This window comes from Musa acuminata, chromosome BXJ3-4 (assembly GCF_036884655.1).
Source record: "Musa acuminata AAA Group cultivar baxijiao chromosome BXJ3-4, Cavendish_Baxijiao_AAA, whole genome shotgun sequence".
Taxonomy (NCBI): domain Eukaryota; kingdom Viridiplantae; phylum Streptophyta; class Magnoliopsida; order Zingiberales; family Musaceae; genus Musa; species Musa acuminata.
Window position 1 is genome coordinate 45,684,180 of NC_088352.1, and position 14,580 is coordinate 45,698,759.

Sequence of the window (14,580 nt, forward strand, 5' to 3'; positions counted from 1 at the left end):
TAAGTGGGTCGGACATTTCCATCCGATATATTTAAATTTGATCCGTTATCTACCGACCTTTACCGCACCCTCCGTGACGTTTTGTTGCTGGCCGTCGAACGAAATTTCTAGGGCTTCTGCTCGCGAGGGAGAGAGAGAAGAGAGGGGCTTCTCCACTTCCGGAATGGCGGACGACGACTATGACGATGTCGACATGGGGTTTGACTCCATCTTTCTCTCTCTGCGTTTGCCTCATTGTTTTCCTTCATTCTTTTGCTTGATATCTTCTTTCGATTATATACGGGTTCTGGAGACGTCTTCCCGTGTGTTGTTATATTTGATGAGATAAAACCCTCGTTTTTAAATCAATTGATCTGCTCTGCGTGGTGGTGGTTGATTTTACTTTGATTGCTCACGAGGTTGTACTCTTCTTTGGCTTGGAATGTGTTGGAGTTCTGCGGTTCTAGTAGATATACTAATATTTAGGGGTAGCAATTGATATGATGTTTTTACCCTTCTGAGGGTTTGTAGTGTTATCCTAAGTCTCGGAGGAGAGCTGCTTTCTCTACAAGAACAGTGGGCTGAATGATCTTTCGTAGAACACTCTATGCTTGGGATAATTATTGAGGAAAGATGGAGAGTACAAGGCGGAGATACTAAGAAATTTAGTATTGAAGTTCAAGATATGGTTGACTTTTAACATGTGATTGAAGTTTAAGATACTAAGAAACATAGAATAGTTAAATAAGGTTTATTGATGGTGCTAAAACCGAAAACTTGCACAATCCAAGGTCTTTACGACAATGAATTTTTCAAAGTAGTTTTGATGAAATAGCACTAGAATTGTAATAGATTTATTCAGCAATTGAGAATTTCATTTATTATAAACAGCCAAACATGATTCTTGTGACATTAAAAGAGATTTTGCATCAATTACAAGAAGCAAGAAACCAAACACATATTGGGACAAATAACAAAAATTGGTCTGTGACCATGGACGCTTCAAATTGTCTTCCATGTCTGTGTCATGACCATAGACATGTGGCTGCTACTTTTAAAAATATAAGGAGATTTGTAGTACCTACATTTTATCTATGTTATTGCATTGTATATTTGATAGGACACTTGTATGATCTTTATTGGACGTCAAGGCATGACGAGTTGAAGTTTTATGTTTGTAGTTGGGACTTTTGACTTGTTCATATTATTTTTAGGTTAAATTCGCTCCGAGGTATGAAGTTATGAAATTTTAGCTATAAAACTTTGACTGTATATCAGTCTGAGATGAGATTTCTCTGTGTTCTGGTGAGTAAACATCCTTAAAGTTGATCTCGTTGAGACAGTTTCCTTTATAATATCCGCTTCTGTTGAACCTAAATACACCCTTAGAGTTGGTATTAAGATTGATGAAATATTATGATCCATATAAGGCATCACATATTTTATTTCTTCTCTTAACCACCATCATGCAGCTACATTTTATGTGTATGTTTTGTGTTAACATTCTGTTAAGGATCTTGTGCTTGGGGAGCCAATATAGTGGGCTCAGTTACTGTGTTCCAGTGTTGGATTATGCTTTTATTATAGCATTATATTAGATCTCCCTTATTATGTGCTGAATAACAAGGCATTAGCATACACTACTAGATGTTGGTTGATTGTGAAATAGCACTATTTGATTTCAGAGTGTTATTGCAGTTATGAAGATGAACCACCAGAACCCGAAATTGAGGTAGACATTAAGTTTGCTTTTCTAGATCAATTAACATATCACTCAATTTGGTCACTGGTGATAATATAATACAAATTGCAACTGTGAAGGAAGGAGTTGAGGAGGATCAGGAAAACAATGAAGATGCTCCAGACGATGTTGTGGGGCCAGAGGCTGAAGACAAGGAACAAGAAAAAGTTGAACGGCCTAGAAAAACATCAAAATACATGACAAAATATGAACGTGCTAGAATTCTTGGTACACGAGCTCTGCAAATTAGGTTTGTACTTTTAAGGTTTATCTGTGCAAAGTATGTGTGGATTTATACTAGCTTATTCGTTAATGGCTAACTTTGATCGAACAGCATGAATGCTCCTGTGATGGTTGAGCTAGAGGGTGAGACTGATCCTCTGGAGGTATGTTCAAACTTCAAAATTCTGATTTCTTTGTTTACTTTTAGATATCACCAAATTTTGCTAGTCAAGATTGGGCTTGAAGAAACTTCAAAAGGAAGTGCTCTAAAATGTTGTGTTTGTTGTTAATATAGAATGAAGTGGCTTATCCCCCTTTTAATAAAAAATGATAGTTGATGTATTCCTGTTTCATAATGATGTATGATTTGCATCTTTTTTATGATGTCAGTCCCATTATCCTTGACGTCCAAACAAATTTTTCTGTGCGACTTTGGGATTTTAATTGTTGCATCTAGATTGCTACTATAATCTCACTTCTCATGCAAATTTAGATTGCAATGAAAGAACTTCGCGAGCGCAAGATACCATTTACCATTCGACGGTATTTGCCAGATGGAAGGTGCTGTGCTTTCCTCAGTTCTTTGTGTTATCTCTGAACCATACTTGGATCTGGCCTTATTAACAATGCTGATCGCAATTGCTCTGAAACATTGCTACAGCTACGAGGACTGGGGAGTCGACGAATTAATAGTGGAGGATTCATGGAAGAGGCAAGTTGGTGGGGACTAACATGACAATCATCCGCAGTTGTTTCCGGGGATTCTACACGAATTGAACCTCTTTCGGCTACATGCCTAAACTGAATTAGACAGTTATGCTTGGAAACGTATCATCTGAACTACTTGCTTCAATTGTAATGTTCGGAAGTGTGACAGTTTATGCAACTGCTTTCAAATTGTTGGTTTTACTGTAGATGTTTGTCTTGCTTCAAACAATCTCCCAATACATTCTCGTTTATTTTGTTTAATACAGCCACACTGGGTAATAAAGTAACCCTTATTGCCAAACGTGATATCATTACTTCATTCAAGAAATCTACTCTGTTATAAACTCACACTACAGGACAGAGATGCTAGCGAGTGTTCTCGATCATTCGAGTTATGTCCTCGCAGTATGATCCACTTGTTGCTTGTCCCTTAGCCTAATGAAACAGAGAATCTTCTTGTTTATATGCTGCTGCTAAACGTGGCATCCTTCCTCATTTTTCTCTTCATCACAAGGCCAATAACACGATCTGTAAAGCTGTCGCTCACTGCAGCAGCCTTCCTGAAGCCACGATATAAACCTGCGTAGGTCCATGATTGGGGTGCGGGGGGAGACACATGCGTGAACAAGTCGTGAACCCATCAAGAAAAGGATGGTGTTGAGAGAGAGAGAGAGAGCCGTCCCTTTCCCACCACCACCAACCACATACTGAAGCCACTGTCGTACATCACCAGCGCCGATCGATCGTCCAAAACCATGTCTAAATCTTGAATCAGAAAGAGCTGCCGTTTTGGTTTCCCCGCAAGAAAAATCTGCAACCATGAAGTCTCGAGTCTGCCATGCCTGGCCGCCGGTATCAGGAAACTTCCCTGACCGGCGGACCATGACTCACGACTGATTAATCTAATCCATGCCTCCTTCCATCAGCTAATCGGATTGCGTTTTCTCTCGAGTCTGACAAGTGCGTCCAGAGATGCATTATTGCTTCCGAGACCTGAGTTTTGTGCTGACGATGCACTGGGCCAGATGATGAGCATCACCGACGTGGATCCACGCTTGCAGGTACGCCACAGGTTCCATTTCTTTTTATTACAGTGTTGGCAGCTATTTATAATTGATTGTTCCTTCATTTTTATTAATCAGATTTGTAGTTCATACCTATCAAACACATCTTCCTCATAGTCCTTTGCAAGAATTGACTAGAATGATCTGGAAATATAAGTGTGTTCTGTAAGAAGAATCTTACGTTTCTCAGAAAATAACTTAAAATATGTGAGATACGAGGAATTAAATTCTTGCAGCTTCTTCGCAATCTCTGTTTGGATAAGTGAGGTTATATGTCTGCCTCTTATCATCCATGAGCTTCGAACGGAACACATGATAAGCTTGTGAGCTCCACATGGTTCGTGCATCCGTCGGAAGCAGGCAACGTACTGAGGAAGAAGACACCCACTGCTGTCCTCGCGGCAGCCGTCAAAGAGTCAAGTCTCGCGGGCGGAACCGACGACGTTTTGCCAACCAAAACAATGCTGTCTTACCTTCTCATGTTGCACCCAGTTTCGTACCTGCGCCTCGAGTGGGTTAAGTCGGACATGGACCAGTGGGTCCCGCGGGTCTCCCTATTAGGACTGCGGGTGGGTGGGGAGGTCGACACGAACTGGTGGCGGTAAAGCATTCTTCTTTATCCGAGCTGGCCACAGTATCTCCGTATGTACGCGTCGCATCCACCGCCGACGGTCGCCACGGCGTAGCTCATGGATTCTGCCTTCTTCCTAAAGGGGCAGTTGCGTCACTTCACCGTTCCGACCGCCGGCACCATTGTTATTTTACGGAGCTTCCGCCCGCCATTCCGAAATCCGTATCTTTATCCTAGTTCCCTTCTCCTTTCGGCGCCTCAAGGCGAAGCAACGAAGCCAACCGCCAGACAGCAACGGCCATTGGTCCATCTCGAATCGATTCCACTGCATGCCCCCTTCTTCTTCTTCTTCTCCTAGAAAGCCCGCATCTTCCCGTGAAATCCCTGCTCGGGTCGCCGTCTCCGGACTGGGTGGTGTCGTGGAGTTTGGGTGATGGGGTCGTGGATTTCGAGCATCGTGCGGCCGGAAGAGGAGGCCGGCGGGCTCGGAGACCTGCCGGAGAGCTGCGTCGCGGAGGTGCTGCTCTACCTCGACCCTCTGGAGATATGCCGTGCGGCGCGTCTCAGCCGCGCATTCCGCGGGGCGGCGTCGGCGGACTTCGTGTGGGAGACGAAGCTGCCGAAGAACTACGAGTATTTGATGGGATTGGCATCGGGCGAGAGGCGCCCGGGGAAGGAGACGAGTCTCTGCAAGAAGGAGATCTATGCGCGTCTTTGCCGGCCGAACCCCTTCGACGGAGGCACCAAGGTATTCTTCCATTTCTTTCTTGCGATTATACCAACAGGATACAAGGAATCGACGATTTCTATCTCTCGGTCGATTTTGTGATCGGGATTATACGGACGGGATCGAAGAAATCGATGGAGTAAATTTTAGGGTTTGGGCAGGATTTCCATGTTTAATTTTTGGATATAATCGAAGAGCATTAGCAGCAATCGAAAGCATTGTGCCCCTTTCTTGTCTGGGGATTTCATCTAACGTTAGCTTCGCATTTGGCGAGCAGGAATTCTGGCTGGAGAAGAGTAGTGGTGGAATTTGCTTGTCCATTTCCTCAAAGGCATTGCTGATCACAGGAATCGATGACAGGAGATACTGGAAATACCTCCCTACCGATGAATCTAGGTATCGAATCTTATCTATGAATGAACAGATGATGTTGGTCTCATTGTGTGTGATATTGCTCATCCAAAATCCCACAAATTTTGGAGCTCAAACCTTCATCCTTTAGCTTTTGATCAACATAATATGACTTTGGTAGATGTCTTAGTGTCAAATAGCTTGTAGCAGATTTTTTCTGCCCTTCAAGTGTTTGTGCATTAACAAGCCTTGTGAGGTAACCTCTTGAGCGTCTTCGCAATTAGCCTTGCATGACATGTCGTACATGGCACTCCCTTTCGAGCATTGGATATCGAGAAAACGAATAGATGTTATCTCTACCAGATCACTATGATTACTGTATGCATACGATACAGCTTTATGAAACCATTCTTGTTGTCCATTATGAGATCTTTGGTCTTTTGGTTTCTGTCTGTGATATCAAATATCGTTGGAATTTGGTCTCTACCTCTTCCGAATGCCACTCCTTCTGTGATGTGTGTGTAATTTGATCCTTTGGTAAAATCATCAGCTGAATGGATTATGATGCTGTTGAATCCCGATTGGTTTGTACAAGTTTTCGGTTGTGTGATCACTTTTTGTCATGATATAGCCATTTAACTTGATAATTCTTTCAAGGCATAATTTGTATGTATATTGTGAATTGAACATCGTTAATGTATCGACAACACTGATTCGACAAAGTCTCTCTCAGCCATTTGATACTGTTGTCTGCCATTACTTTCTAAAATAATAATTACTCTCTAGATATAAAGATATGCATTGAAGGTTGTTAACCAGTGTTAAAGATGGTCCGGTGATCTGTCCTATACGATAACATTGATTCAATGCGGTCAAAGTCTGTCTCGATTTCGTATTTTGGTTGTTTTGAAATGGTAGTTCATTTCTAATCAACTCTTTGTTGCGGCTATTTGGAACGGGTTTATTTTGCAACCAACATTTGATTATTTATCGACCGTCAAGATTTTGATTTCTGATATTGGTTGAAATTAATTGTGCTCACAAAGTTGTTTTTATCTTTGTGTGCAAAGTGTGTTCTCAAACTTCTAGCAATTAAATCATATTATGATTGCTAATTTTACGAATGACAGCAAAAACTTAATATTTCCGTGTGCAGGTTTGGCATGGTCGCATATCTTCAGCAAGTGTGGTGGTTTGAGGTAAATGGAGGAATCGATTTCTGCTTCCCGGCCGGTACCTACAGCCTATTCGTCCGACTCCACCTGGGTCGAGCTTCCAAGCGTTTTGGTCATCGGATTTGTAGCTCCGAACACGTCCATGGGTGGGACAGGAAACCAGTGCAGTTCCAGCTCTCAACATCGAACGGCCACCGGATTCTGTCCCAGTGCTACTTAAACAAACCGGGGAGTTGGATTCTTTACCATGCAGGAGATTTTGTGGTAGACAATTGCAATGCGCCAACCACATTGAGGTTTTCGATGACACAAATCGATTGCACGCACACGAAAGGTGGCCTTTGCGTCGACTCTGTTTTGATATATCCCAAGGGTTTTAGACAGAGAAAGGTGTGTAGCACCAGCATGTAACATTGTAGTATTAATGGCTATCCCAATTGGAATGAGATGTATATAAACTCTTTTTGTTCCCATCAATTTTGAGTATGGAATTGAAGAATGGTCGTATGGTCAATTGAAGAATTGATTGATCACATGGCATACACTCTTTTCTTTCTTATCCTTTATGACTTGTGGTTGGATAGCGTTGTCTTTCCACTTTTGCTTGAAAGCTATGAGTCTTCAATGCCTTAGGGACTCCATCTTTCATCACAGACAAAACTATAAATAAGACTATAAATAAGAGGTTTGATGCAATGCTCATGTATGTTTATATTTTTTTATTTTATTTATACTTTAGACAACATATAAAAGGCTGATAGTAGACTTAATAACCTCATTTTTGTTAGTTTTGATGATCATATTAGGCTTGTAAATAAATGTTGTTGGTTATGAAATGTTTGTTGAAATGATTGCTTGTGGATCCCGAGTATAATATTTTTTATAACCCGTTCTCTATTTTGTAGATCCTAAAGGACTATAGAAGGTTTCGGAGAGACTAATCTTTGCGGACAAAGATGCATCGGTGCCGTACGACTTAAACAAAATTAACTAAGTGCATAACAATATGATAGTGCGATCGACCTGCTAAGGTATGTTAATGCGGACTAAGGGTTGCACTTTGTATCGATCACATGGGTGAATTTGTATCTCATGAGCCATGTGAATTAAGATGCAATCAAATGAGATGCATCTGTATGGTGGTGAGATTTGAGGATGTCACTTTTATCTCTTGGATTCAAAAATCTAAGAATATTTATAAATTTTGAACTTATTCATCAAAGTCACTATTGTTGATAGCCTATTTACTATTTATATTTTATTTATATTTTACACAACATATAAAAGGTTGATAGTAGACTTAATAGCCTCACTTTTTTTAGTTTTGGTGATCATCTTAGGCTTGCAAATAAAGATTATTGGCTATGAAATATTTGTTGAAATGATTGCTTGTAAATCCCGAGTGTAATACTCTCTATAACCCGTTTTCTATTTTGTAAATCTTAAAAGATTATAGAAGATTTCGGAGAGACTAATCTTGTGAACAGAGATGCATCGGTGTCGTACGACTTAAGTAAAACCAACTAAGTGCATAACAATATGATAGCACGATCGACCTACCGAAGTATGTTGATGCCGACCGAGGGCTCCAACCACGAGCACTTGCACATTGCATCGATCACACAGTGTCTCATGAGCCATGTGATTTAAGATGAGATGCATCTGTATGGTGGTGAGATTTGAGGATGTCACTTTTATCTGTTGGATTCAAAAATCTAAGAATATTTATAAATTTTGAACTTATTCATCAAAGTCACTATTGTTGATAGCCTATTTACTATTGTGAATCAGTGTCTCATGAGCAGAAAGAAAGGACAATCATGAAAAAAGCAGACCAACAAAACAAAAGAGATTTCTATTGTTGATAACATATTTACTATTTATAATCTCATTTTTAATTTTTTTTAATATTCATAAGATACCCCTCAGAATGAATGTCAATCTCATCAACTTATCCCTTACTTATCGTAATATTTTTCAAGACTCAATTAGTGTTGATGCTTAACTATGTTGAATCTCGTATTTTGATGATAAAACTACTTGATATATGTTTATGATTTAATCTGCGTTTTGAGTGACGCAGGATGCTTCGATCAGGATGAGACAATTAAAGCAGGAAAATCATGTTGTGCCGAAGGAACATGTCAGAAGATTGGACGTCGGGCCGGTGGATCGGTCGGCATATCGACAGAAGGCTTCGGGCCGTGGATTCGGGCATCGGGCCAAGAAGAGCGGGTATTGTGCCAAGGATATCGGAGTTGCGGAGTCAACTGGCCGATTGGGCAATAGGCTGCAGGAGAGGACGATGCGCCGAAGAATCGGACGAAGCGTCGAGGGACCAATGACATGTCGGACAACTTGGTTAATTGCTTAGGATTAATTGTCTCGATCGAAGTTTTGTTTTGTTGTGCAGGATTAACTACGATGAAAGTCAGACAAGCAGCAGGAGTTGCGCCGGAGTCAAGATCATGATCACATTGGGAGTTCGAGAGTTCGACGGAAGTTCGGACGGTCGTCGGAGGTTCTGCGAGAACAGATCCGAGAAGTCCGGAAGCTTGCCAAGCGAAGCTCGTCGGAACTCGCCAAGTGGATCGTCGCAAAATCCAGGAGTTTGCCGGAAGTCCGCAGAAGCATCACCGAGGGTTCATCGGATGATCGATGGAAGTTCGCCGGAAACTCGCCGGAAGAAGCGATTGACGTACCGAAGCAAAGCTGCAGAAATTGTCTTAGATTTAATCGTAGTTAGCACGTTGATTGAGTTAGAAATGGGAGGTGATCCCATTAGCTTAATCCTGGGGCAATTGGGCCCCTGAAGAACTCAGATTGGGTCGAATGGTTCAACCCATTCGGACCCAAGTTGCTGTGGGCAGTGCAACCGCCCCAGCCAAGAGGTGCAACCGCCCAAGCTATGTCTCCCAACGAGACTGGGCGGTGCAACCGCCCCAGCCAAGAGGTGCAACCGCCCAGGGCTCAGTCTCCAAGCGAGACTGGGCGGTGCAACCTCCTCTGTCAAGAGGTAGCACCGCCAGAGCTCAAGTTTCGAGCTCTGCCAAGAGGTGCAACCACCGAGCTCGGTCTTCGAGCTCTGGCAGAGAGGTGCAACCTCTCTGGACAGGAGATGCAACGCCTGAGCTCGGTCTTCGAGCTCTGGCAGAGAGGTGCAACCACCGAGCTCAGTCTTCAAGCTCTGTCAGGCGGTGCAACCATCAAGCTCAGTCTTCGAGCTCTGGCAGAGAGGTGCAATCGCCTGAGCTCGGTCTTCGAGCTCTGCCAGGCGGTGCCACCTCTCCAGTCAGGAGGTGCAACCGCCTGATCCCGGAATTCCGGGATTTGATCGTTTTGAGCTCCAAATTTGAACTGGGTTGGGGCCTATAAATACCCCACCCATTCAGCACTGAAAAGATACAGATCCACACCGAATTCTTGATCTTTTCAGTGATTCTAAGAGCTCAAACTTGTGTAAAGTCCAAAAGTTCTCTTCTCTTCTGTTCTTCAAGTCTTGAGTTGTAAAGAGAGGAGAGAAAGGATCTGTAAGGGTTGTCTCCTGAGCCCGTCAAAAGGAGTGAAATTGTAAAAGGGCAGTTGGCCTTCGCCCATTGAAGGAAGGCAGCTAGTTGACGTCGGTGACCTCGTCGGAGGAGGAAGCCAAGTGGAGTAGGTCAAGACTGACCGAACCACTCTAAATCTCTGGTTTGCGTTTATTTCGAGTACCTTATCATTACTGCAAACCTCCTACATAACTACTGCTCTCTGCGCCTTTATGAACAAGTTCTAAGTGCTGACCTTTTCGAATTTGCACTCAGACGTAAATCTGTGTTTTTCGTACGATCAGCTTACGTTTGTGTTTTGATTCTGCAAAACTGTTTTCTGTGCTTTTACGAACTAGTCTCTGAGTTTAGATCCCTTTAAAACTGTTTTAGACGCAAACTACGTTTAGACGAAAAACTACGTTTATACATAAAACTACGTTTAGACGCAAACTGCGTTTAGACGTAAAATTGCGTTTAAACGTAAACTGCGCAAACTGTGTTTAAACATAAAACTGCGTTTTAGACGTAAACTTCTTTTAAACGTAAAACTACGTTTAGACGTAAAACTGCGTTTAGATGCAAACTGCGTTTAGACGTAAAACTGCGTTTAGACGTAAACTGAGTTTAGACGCAAAACTGCGTTTAGACGCAAACTATATTTAGACGCAAATTGCGTTTAGACGTAAACTGTGCTTGGACGTAAACTGCGCTTAATCTTAAGTAATCTTAGAATCGGCCTTTACATCGAAATCGTTTTTATCGGACGAACGCAGCTTTCGTTTGGTTTTAAATTGCTGAAAGATTTTCGCTGCACTAATTCACCCCCCCTCCCCTCTTAGTGCTTTCGATCCTAACAAACTAGACGATTGGCCGACAGATGAAATATGACAATATGAAGTAATGATATTTGAGGGGTTATTATAAGAAATAAGGGTATAATTAATAATTGAGAAGTTGTATTTAGTACAATTATATTTTATTATTATTTAAAATGATTGTATAAAGTAAAGGGATATTAATAGCCAAAAAAAATGAATTATCAATAGCAATATTCCAGACAAATATTATAAATTAAAAGATACTAATGGTATTGATTCTCAAAGGAAACAACAATACAACCACTAATTAACTGACTCATCCATCTCAAGCTCTTAGAATGATGACAAGAGTTTCTTAATTTATCATTGTTTACTAAAGATAAACCTATTTTAATATCTAATTATCCTTTTTCTCCAGAAATGGTTGCCAGGAATAACTTTGCATTCACAGTTGTAATAGTTGTATTGGACGAATCATTTTCAATCATTTTAATATCTAGTTATCAGGTCCTGCAACTCTTTGGATCTATTCCTCCTTGTCGTTGGCCTTTGCTTTCCACGATGCTGTTTGTTAGCGTGAAGCTCCCTCCATGGAGTATCTGAAGAACTGGACTGCCACTAATGAGTTGAATGTGACCTCGAGACGCCGTGTGTGACCAGCAATTCTCGATCCCTCCAAAGTCAACCGTTTCCTGTAAATAATCGTAAAAGAAGTCATTGACTTGCATCTGATTCATATTAGAGATTGAAATGATGAGGTTATTAGGCTCCGACCTGTCCCCTCTCTGTGCAAGCGATGCCCTGCTTCGCCGCCGCTAGCGGCCACAATTGACGTCGCAGCGTTCGACGTTTTACTGGTTGAACGATTAATAAAGACTCGGATATATCAAGGGAAATCCTCATGGATAAACAGCTCGCCGTATCTTTATATAAGGCAGTTCATGGATCCATGAACTCAAATCCTCCTCCCACCTAAGCTTGAGATCATGGAGTTGGCCACGCAAAGGATCCTTTTTGCCGCAAGTGTCTTCGTCCTGTGCTTTCATAGCTTCTGCCACGCTGAGAAACGTCCGTCTCTTGTCTCTAGTTGAGATTCATCTGTACCCTCTTCATTCGCTGATGCTGACAAGCTTCTTGTGTCTCTCTGTTTTGACAGCCCCCTCCTACACCTTCGTGAAGCATGCAGCGGACGGTCCGACGGTGTCCTACCATGACTACATCATCGTCGGTGGGGGAACTGCCGGCTGCCCTTTGGCCGCCACCCTTTCGCGCAGCTTCGACGTGCTGGTGCTGGAACGAGGAGGATCTCCCTACGGCAACAGCAACATATCCAACCTGGCGACCTTTGTCCGCAACCTGGCCGACCTCACTCCAACCTCCCCCACCCAACGCTTCGTCTCCGAGGACGGGGTCATCAACGCGCGAGCCCGCGTCCTCGGCGGCGGGACCTGCATCAACGCCGGGTTCTACTCCCGCGCCAGCGGCCAGGAGGTGAGAGAGATGGGCTGGGACGTGGAGTTGGTGAACCGGTCCTACCGATGGGTGGAGGAGGAGGTGGCCTCCGAGCCCCAGCTGATTCAGTGGACTTCCGCGCTGAAGGAGGGGCTTCTCCATGCCGGAGTGACACCGTACAACGGGTTTACGTACGATCACTTGTACGGAACCAAGATCGGAGGGACGACGTTCGATCGAGATGGTCATCGGCACACCGCCGCCGACCTGCTCAAGTACGCCGACCCCAACAGGCTGACCGTGCTCTTGCGCGCCACGGCGCAGAGGATTTTATTCAGGGACGGAGGTGGGAGCACTCTTACACGCATTACAGGTCGCTCTTAGTGGATGCATTCGAACAATAAATATGACATGATGATGCAGGAAGACAGAGACCACGGGCGTACGGTGTCGTGTACAAGGACGAGAAGGGCAACGTGCACGAGGCCTACCTGAAAGACTGCCCCGGCAGCGAGGTTATAGTGTCCGCCGGAGCCCTCGGAAGCCCGCAACTGCTCATGCTGAGCGGCGTCGGCCCGGCTGACCACCTCGGATCCCTGGGCATCGAGGTCGTTCTGGACCAGCCGATGGTCGGCCAAGGCATGTCCGACAACCCGATGTCCCTCATCGTCATCCCTTCGCCGCAGCCGGTGGAGATCACCTCCGTGCAGGTCGTCGGGATTGCTCCGTCGGGCTACTACGTGGAGTCCTTGACCGGCCTCAACTTGGTTGCTGCTCTGCTCGGTGCCTCCTCCGGCAGCGGTGCTGAACCATCACGCGCTTCCTCCGAGCAAGGAAACGAAGAGATCTATCCATTTCAAGGCGGACTGATAGGGGAGAAGCTGGCACGCCCGCTGTCTCGAGGTCACCTCCACCTCAAGAATCTCCATCCAGAAGACAATCCCGCCGTCACCTTCAATTACTTCGTGGAACCCGAGGACGTCCGGACGTGCGTGGAGGGCATGGAGACGATAAAGAGAGTGATCGAGACAAAAGAGATGTCCGAGTTCAGGAACTCCAATCAATCCGTGGAAGATCTCATAACCCTATCTGCAAGCTTGATCGTCAACAACCGAACGAGGCACGACGATGACTCCACCTCCTTGGAGCAGTACTGCAAGGACCTCGCGTTGACCATATGGCATTACCATGGCGGGTGCCAAGTCGGCCAGGTGGTAGACCATGACTACAGGGTTCTCGGCGTCGATGCTCTCCGAGTCATCGACGGCTCCACCTTCACTTTCTCCCCTGGAACCAATCCCCAAGCTACCGTGATGATGCTGGGAAGGCAAGTGACACTCTTTTCCTCGTTCATTCGCTGACTAATCTTGTTGACGAGTAACAATGGTAGATGCAGATTGCTTGGACCACGATTGGCACCATCCTTATCTGCTTGGATTGAAGGTTTACCTTGTGCTGCAGGTACATGGGAGTTCAGATACAAAAGCAGCGTTTGGATGGAGATGTGGAGATTATGTAAGGCTGTAGGACATGCCAGCTGAAGAAGTTGATGATCTACGTTGAGCATTGTGTTCTCGAACACTTTTCGTGTGTCTTGCTTGTCAATACATCTATTGATGAATAAATTAATGTTCGACAGAACATTAATCTATAAATCATCCTAATTATAATTTATTATGAATATTTTTGTAAAAAAAATTATAATTTCGTTTTCTTGTTGATTATATTTTACATGTTTGAGTCTAAATCGACTGAGACTATTTACCGTATCCGCTTTGCGATGAACGAATGAGACCTTTGTCTCGGTGTAGCCACGTGACAACAAGCAAAGCGGACTTGGGTGTTCACGGGGACACTGCTCTGTGCCCTAATCCATCATCATCAGACGCTAATGCTGATGGAGGCCCAATGCCTACCGTCCGATTGGCGGATGGCAATGTTGGTAAGCGGGGGCGCTTCGACACGCCTTCCCCCGGTGTGGGACCCGGCTCTTGTTCCCGCCCCCTGGTCCACCCCAACTTTTAATGCCGGCCACGGACGTCGCCCCACGACGCGCGTCCGTCGCCCCGAGTGGGGGCCACGCTCGGTCCACCCGTCGGCATGGGCGAAGGCTGGTGCCGGGGACCACCGTGTGGATCGGGCTCCGTCCCGAGTACGATGGGTGACGAGCCACGTGCCCCTCGTGTGGATCCACCCAACCTTCCCCCTGAGCCCGCCCCCCACCTCTTCGTCGACGCATGGT

At 44.4% G+C, this 14,580-nt stretch overlaps 3 protein-coding genes and 1 long non-coding RNA gene across 5 annotated transcripts; 3 read left to right on the forward strand and 1 right to left on the reverse strand.

Moving 5' to 3' along the window:
- Nucleotides 1-65: 65 nt before the first annotated feature.
- LOC135636684 (DNA-directed RNA polymerases II, IV and V subunit 6A-like) lies at nucleotides 66-2,856 on the forward strand. 2 transcript variants are annotated; one of them, XM_065148580.1, is made up of 6 exons: nucleotides 66-198; nucleotides 1,678-1,711; nucleotides 1,801-1,970; nucleotides 2,055-2,106; nucleotides 2,436-2,503; nucleotides 2,604-2,856. In XM_065148580.1, exons 1-6 carry the CDS (start codon nucleotides 164-166, stop codon nucleotides 2,671-2,673), a joined length of 429 nt encoding a protein of 142 aa, XP_065004652.1. In that variant the 5' UTR covers nucleotides 66-163; the 3' UTR covers nucleotides 2,674-2,856. The 2 variants fall into 2 exon arrangements, with proteins under 2 accessions (XP_065004652.1, XP_065004653.1); XM_065148581.1 differs by having other exon boundaries at nucleotides 102-198; nucleotides 1,665-1,711.
- Nucleotides 2,857-4,382: 1,526 nt separating this feature from the next.
- Nucleotides 4,383-7,072, forward strand: LOC103982595 (F-box protein PP2-A13). The gene is made up of 3 exons (XM_009399566.3): nucleotides 4,383-5,033; nucleotides 5,290-5,408; nucleotides 6,520-7,072. Exons 1-3 carry the CDS (start codon nucleotides 4,719-4,721, stop codon nucleotides 6,947-6,949), a joined length of 864 nt encoding a protein of 287 aa, XP_009397841.2. The 5' UTR covers nucleotides 4,383-4,718; the 3' UTR covers nucleotides 6,950-7,072.
- A 4,067-nt stretch (nucleotides 7,073-11,139) lies between these two features.
- On the reverse strand, nucleotides 11,140-11,796 carry LOC135634552 (uncharacterized). The gene is made up of 2 exons (XR_010495385.1): nucleotides 11,661-11,796; nucleotides 11,140-11,578 (listed from the first exon to the last, which is right to left on the reverse strand). It is a non-coding gene; the product is annotated as an uncharacterized LOC135634552 (long non-coding RNA).
- Nucleotides 11,797-11,815: 19 nt separating this feature from the next.
- Nucleotides 11,816-14,062, forward strand: LOC135634551 (protein HOTHEAD-like). Its single transcript, XM_065144920.1, has 4 exons — nucleotides 11,816-11,954; nucleotides 12,043-12,684; nucleotides 12,762-13,665; nucleotides 13,800-14,062. The coding sequence occupies exons 1-4, from the start codon at nucleotides 11,873-11,875 to the stop codon at nucleotides 13,855-13,857; spliced, it is 1,686 nt and encodes a 561-aa protein (XP_065000992.1). The 5' UTR covers nucleotides 11,816-11,872; the 3' UTR covers nucleotides 13,858-14,062.
- Nucleotides 14,063-14,580: the final 518 nt, after the last annotated feature.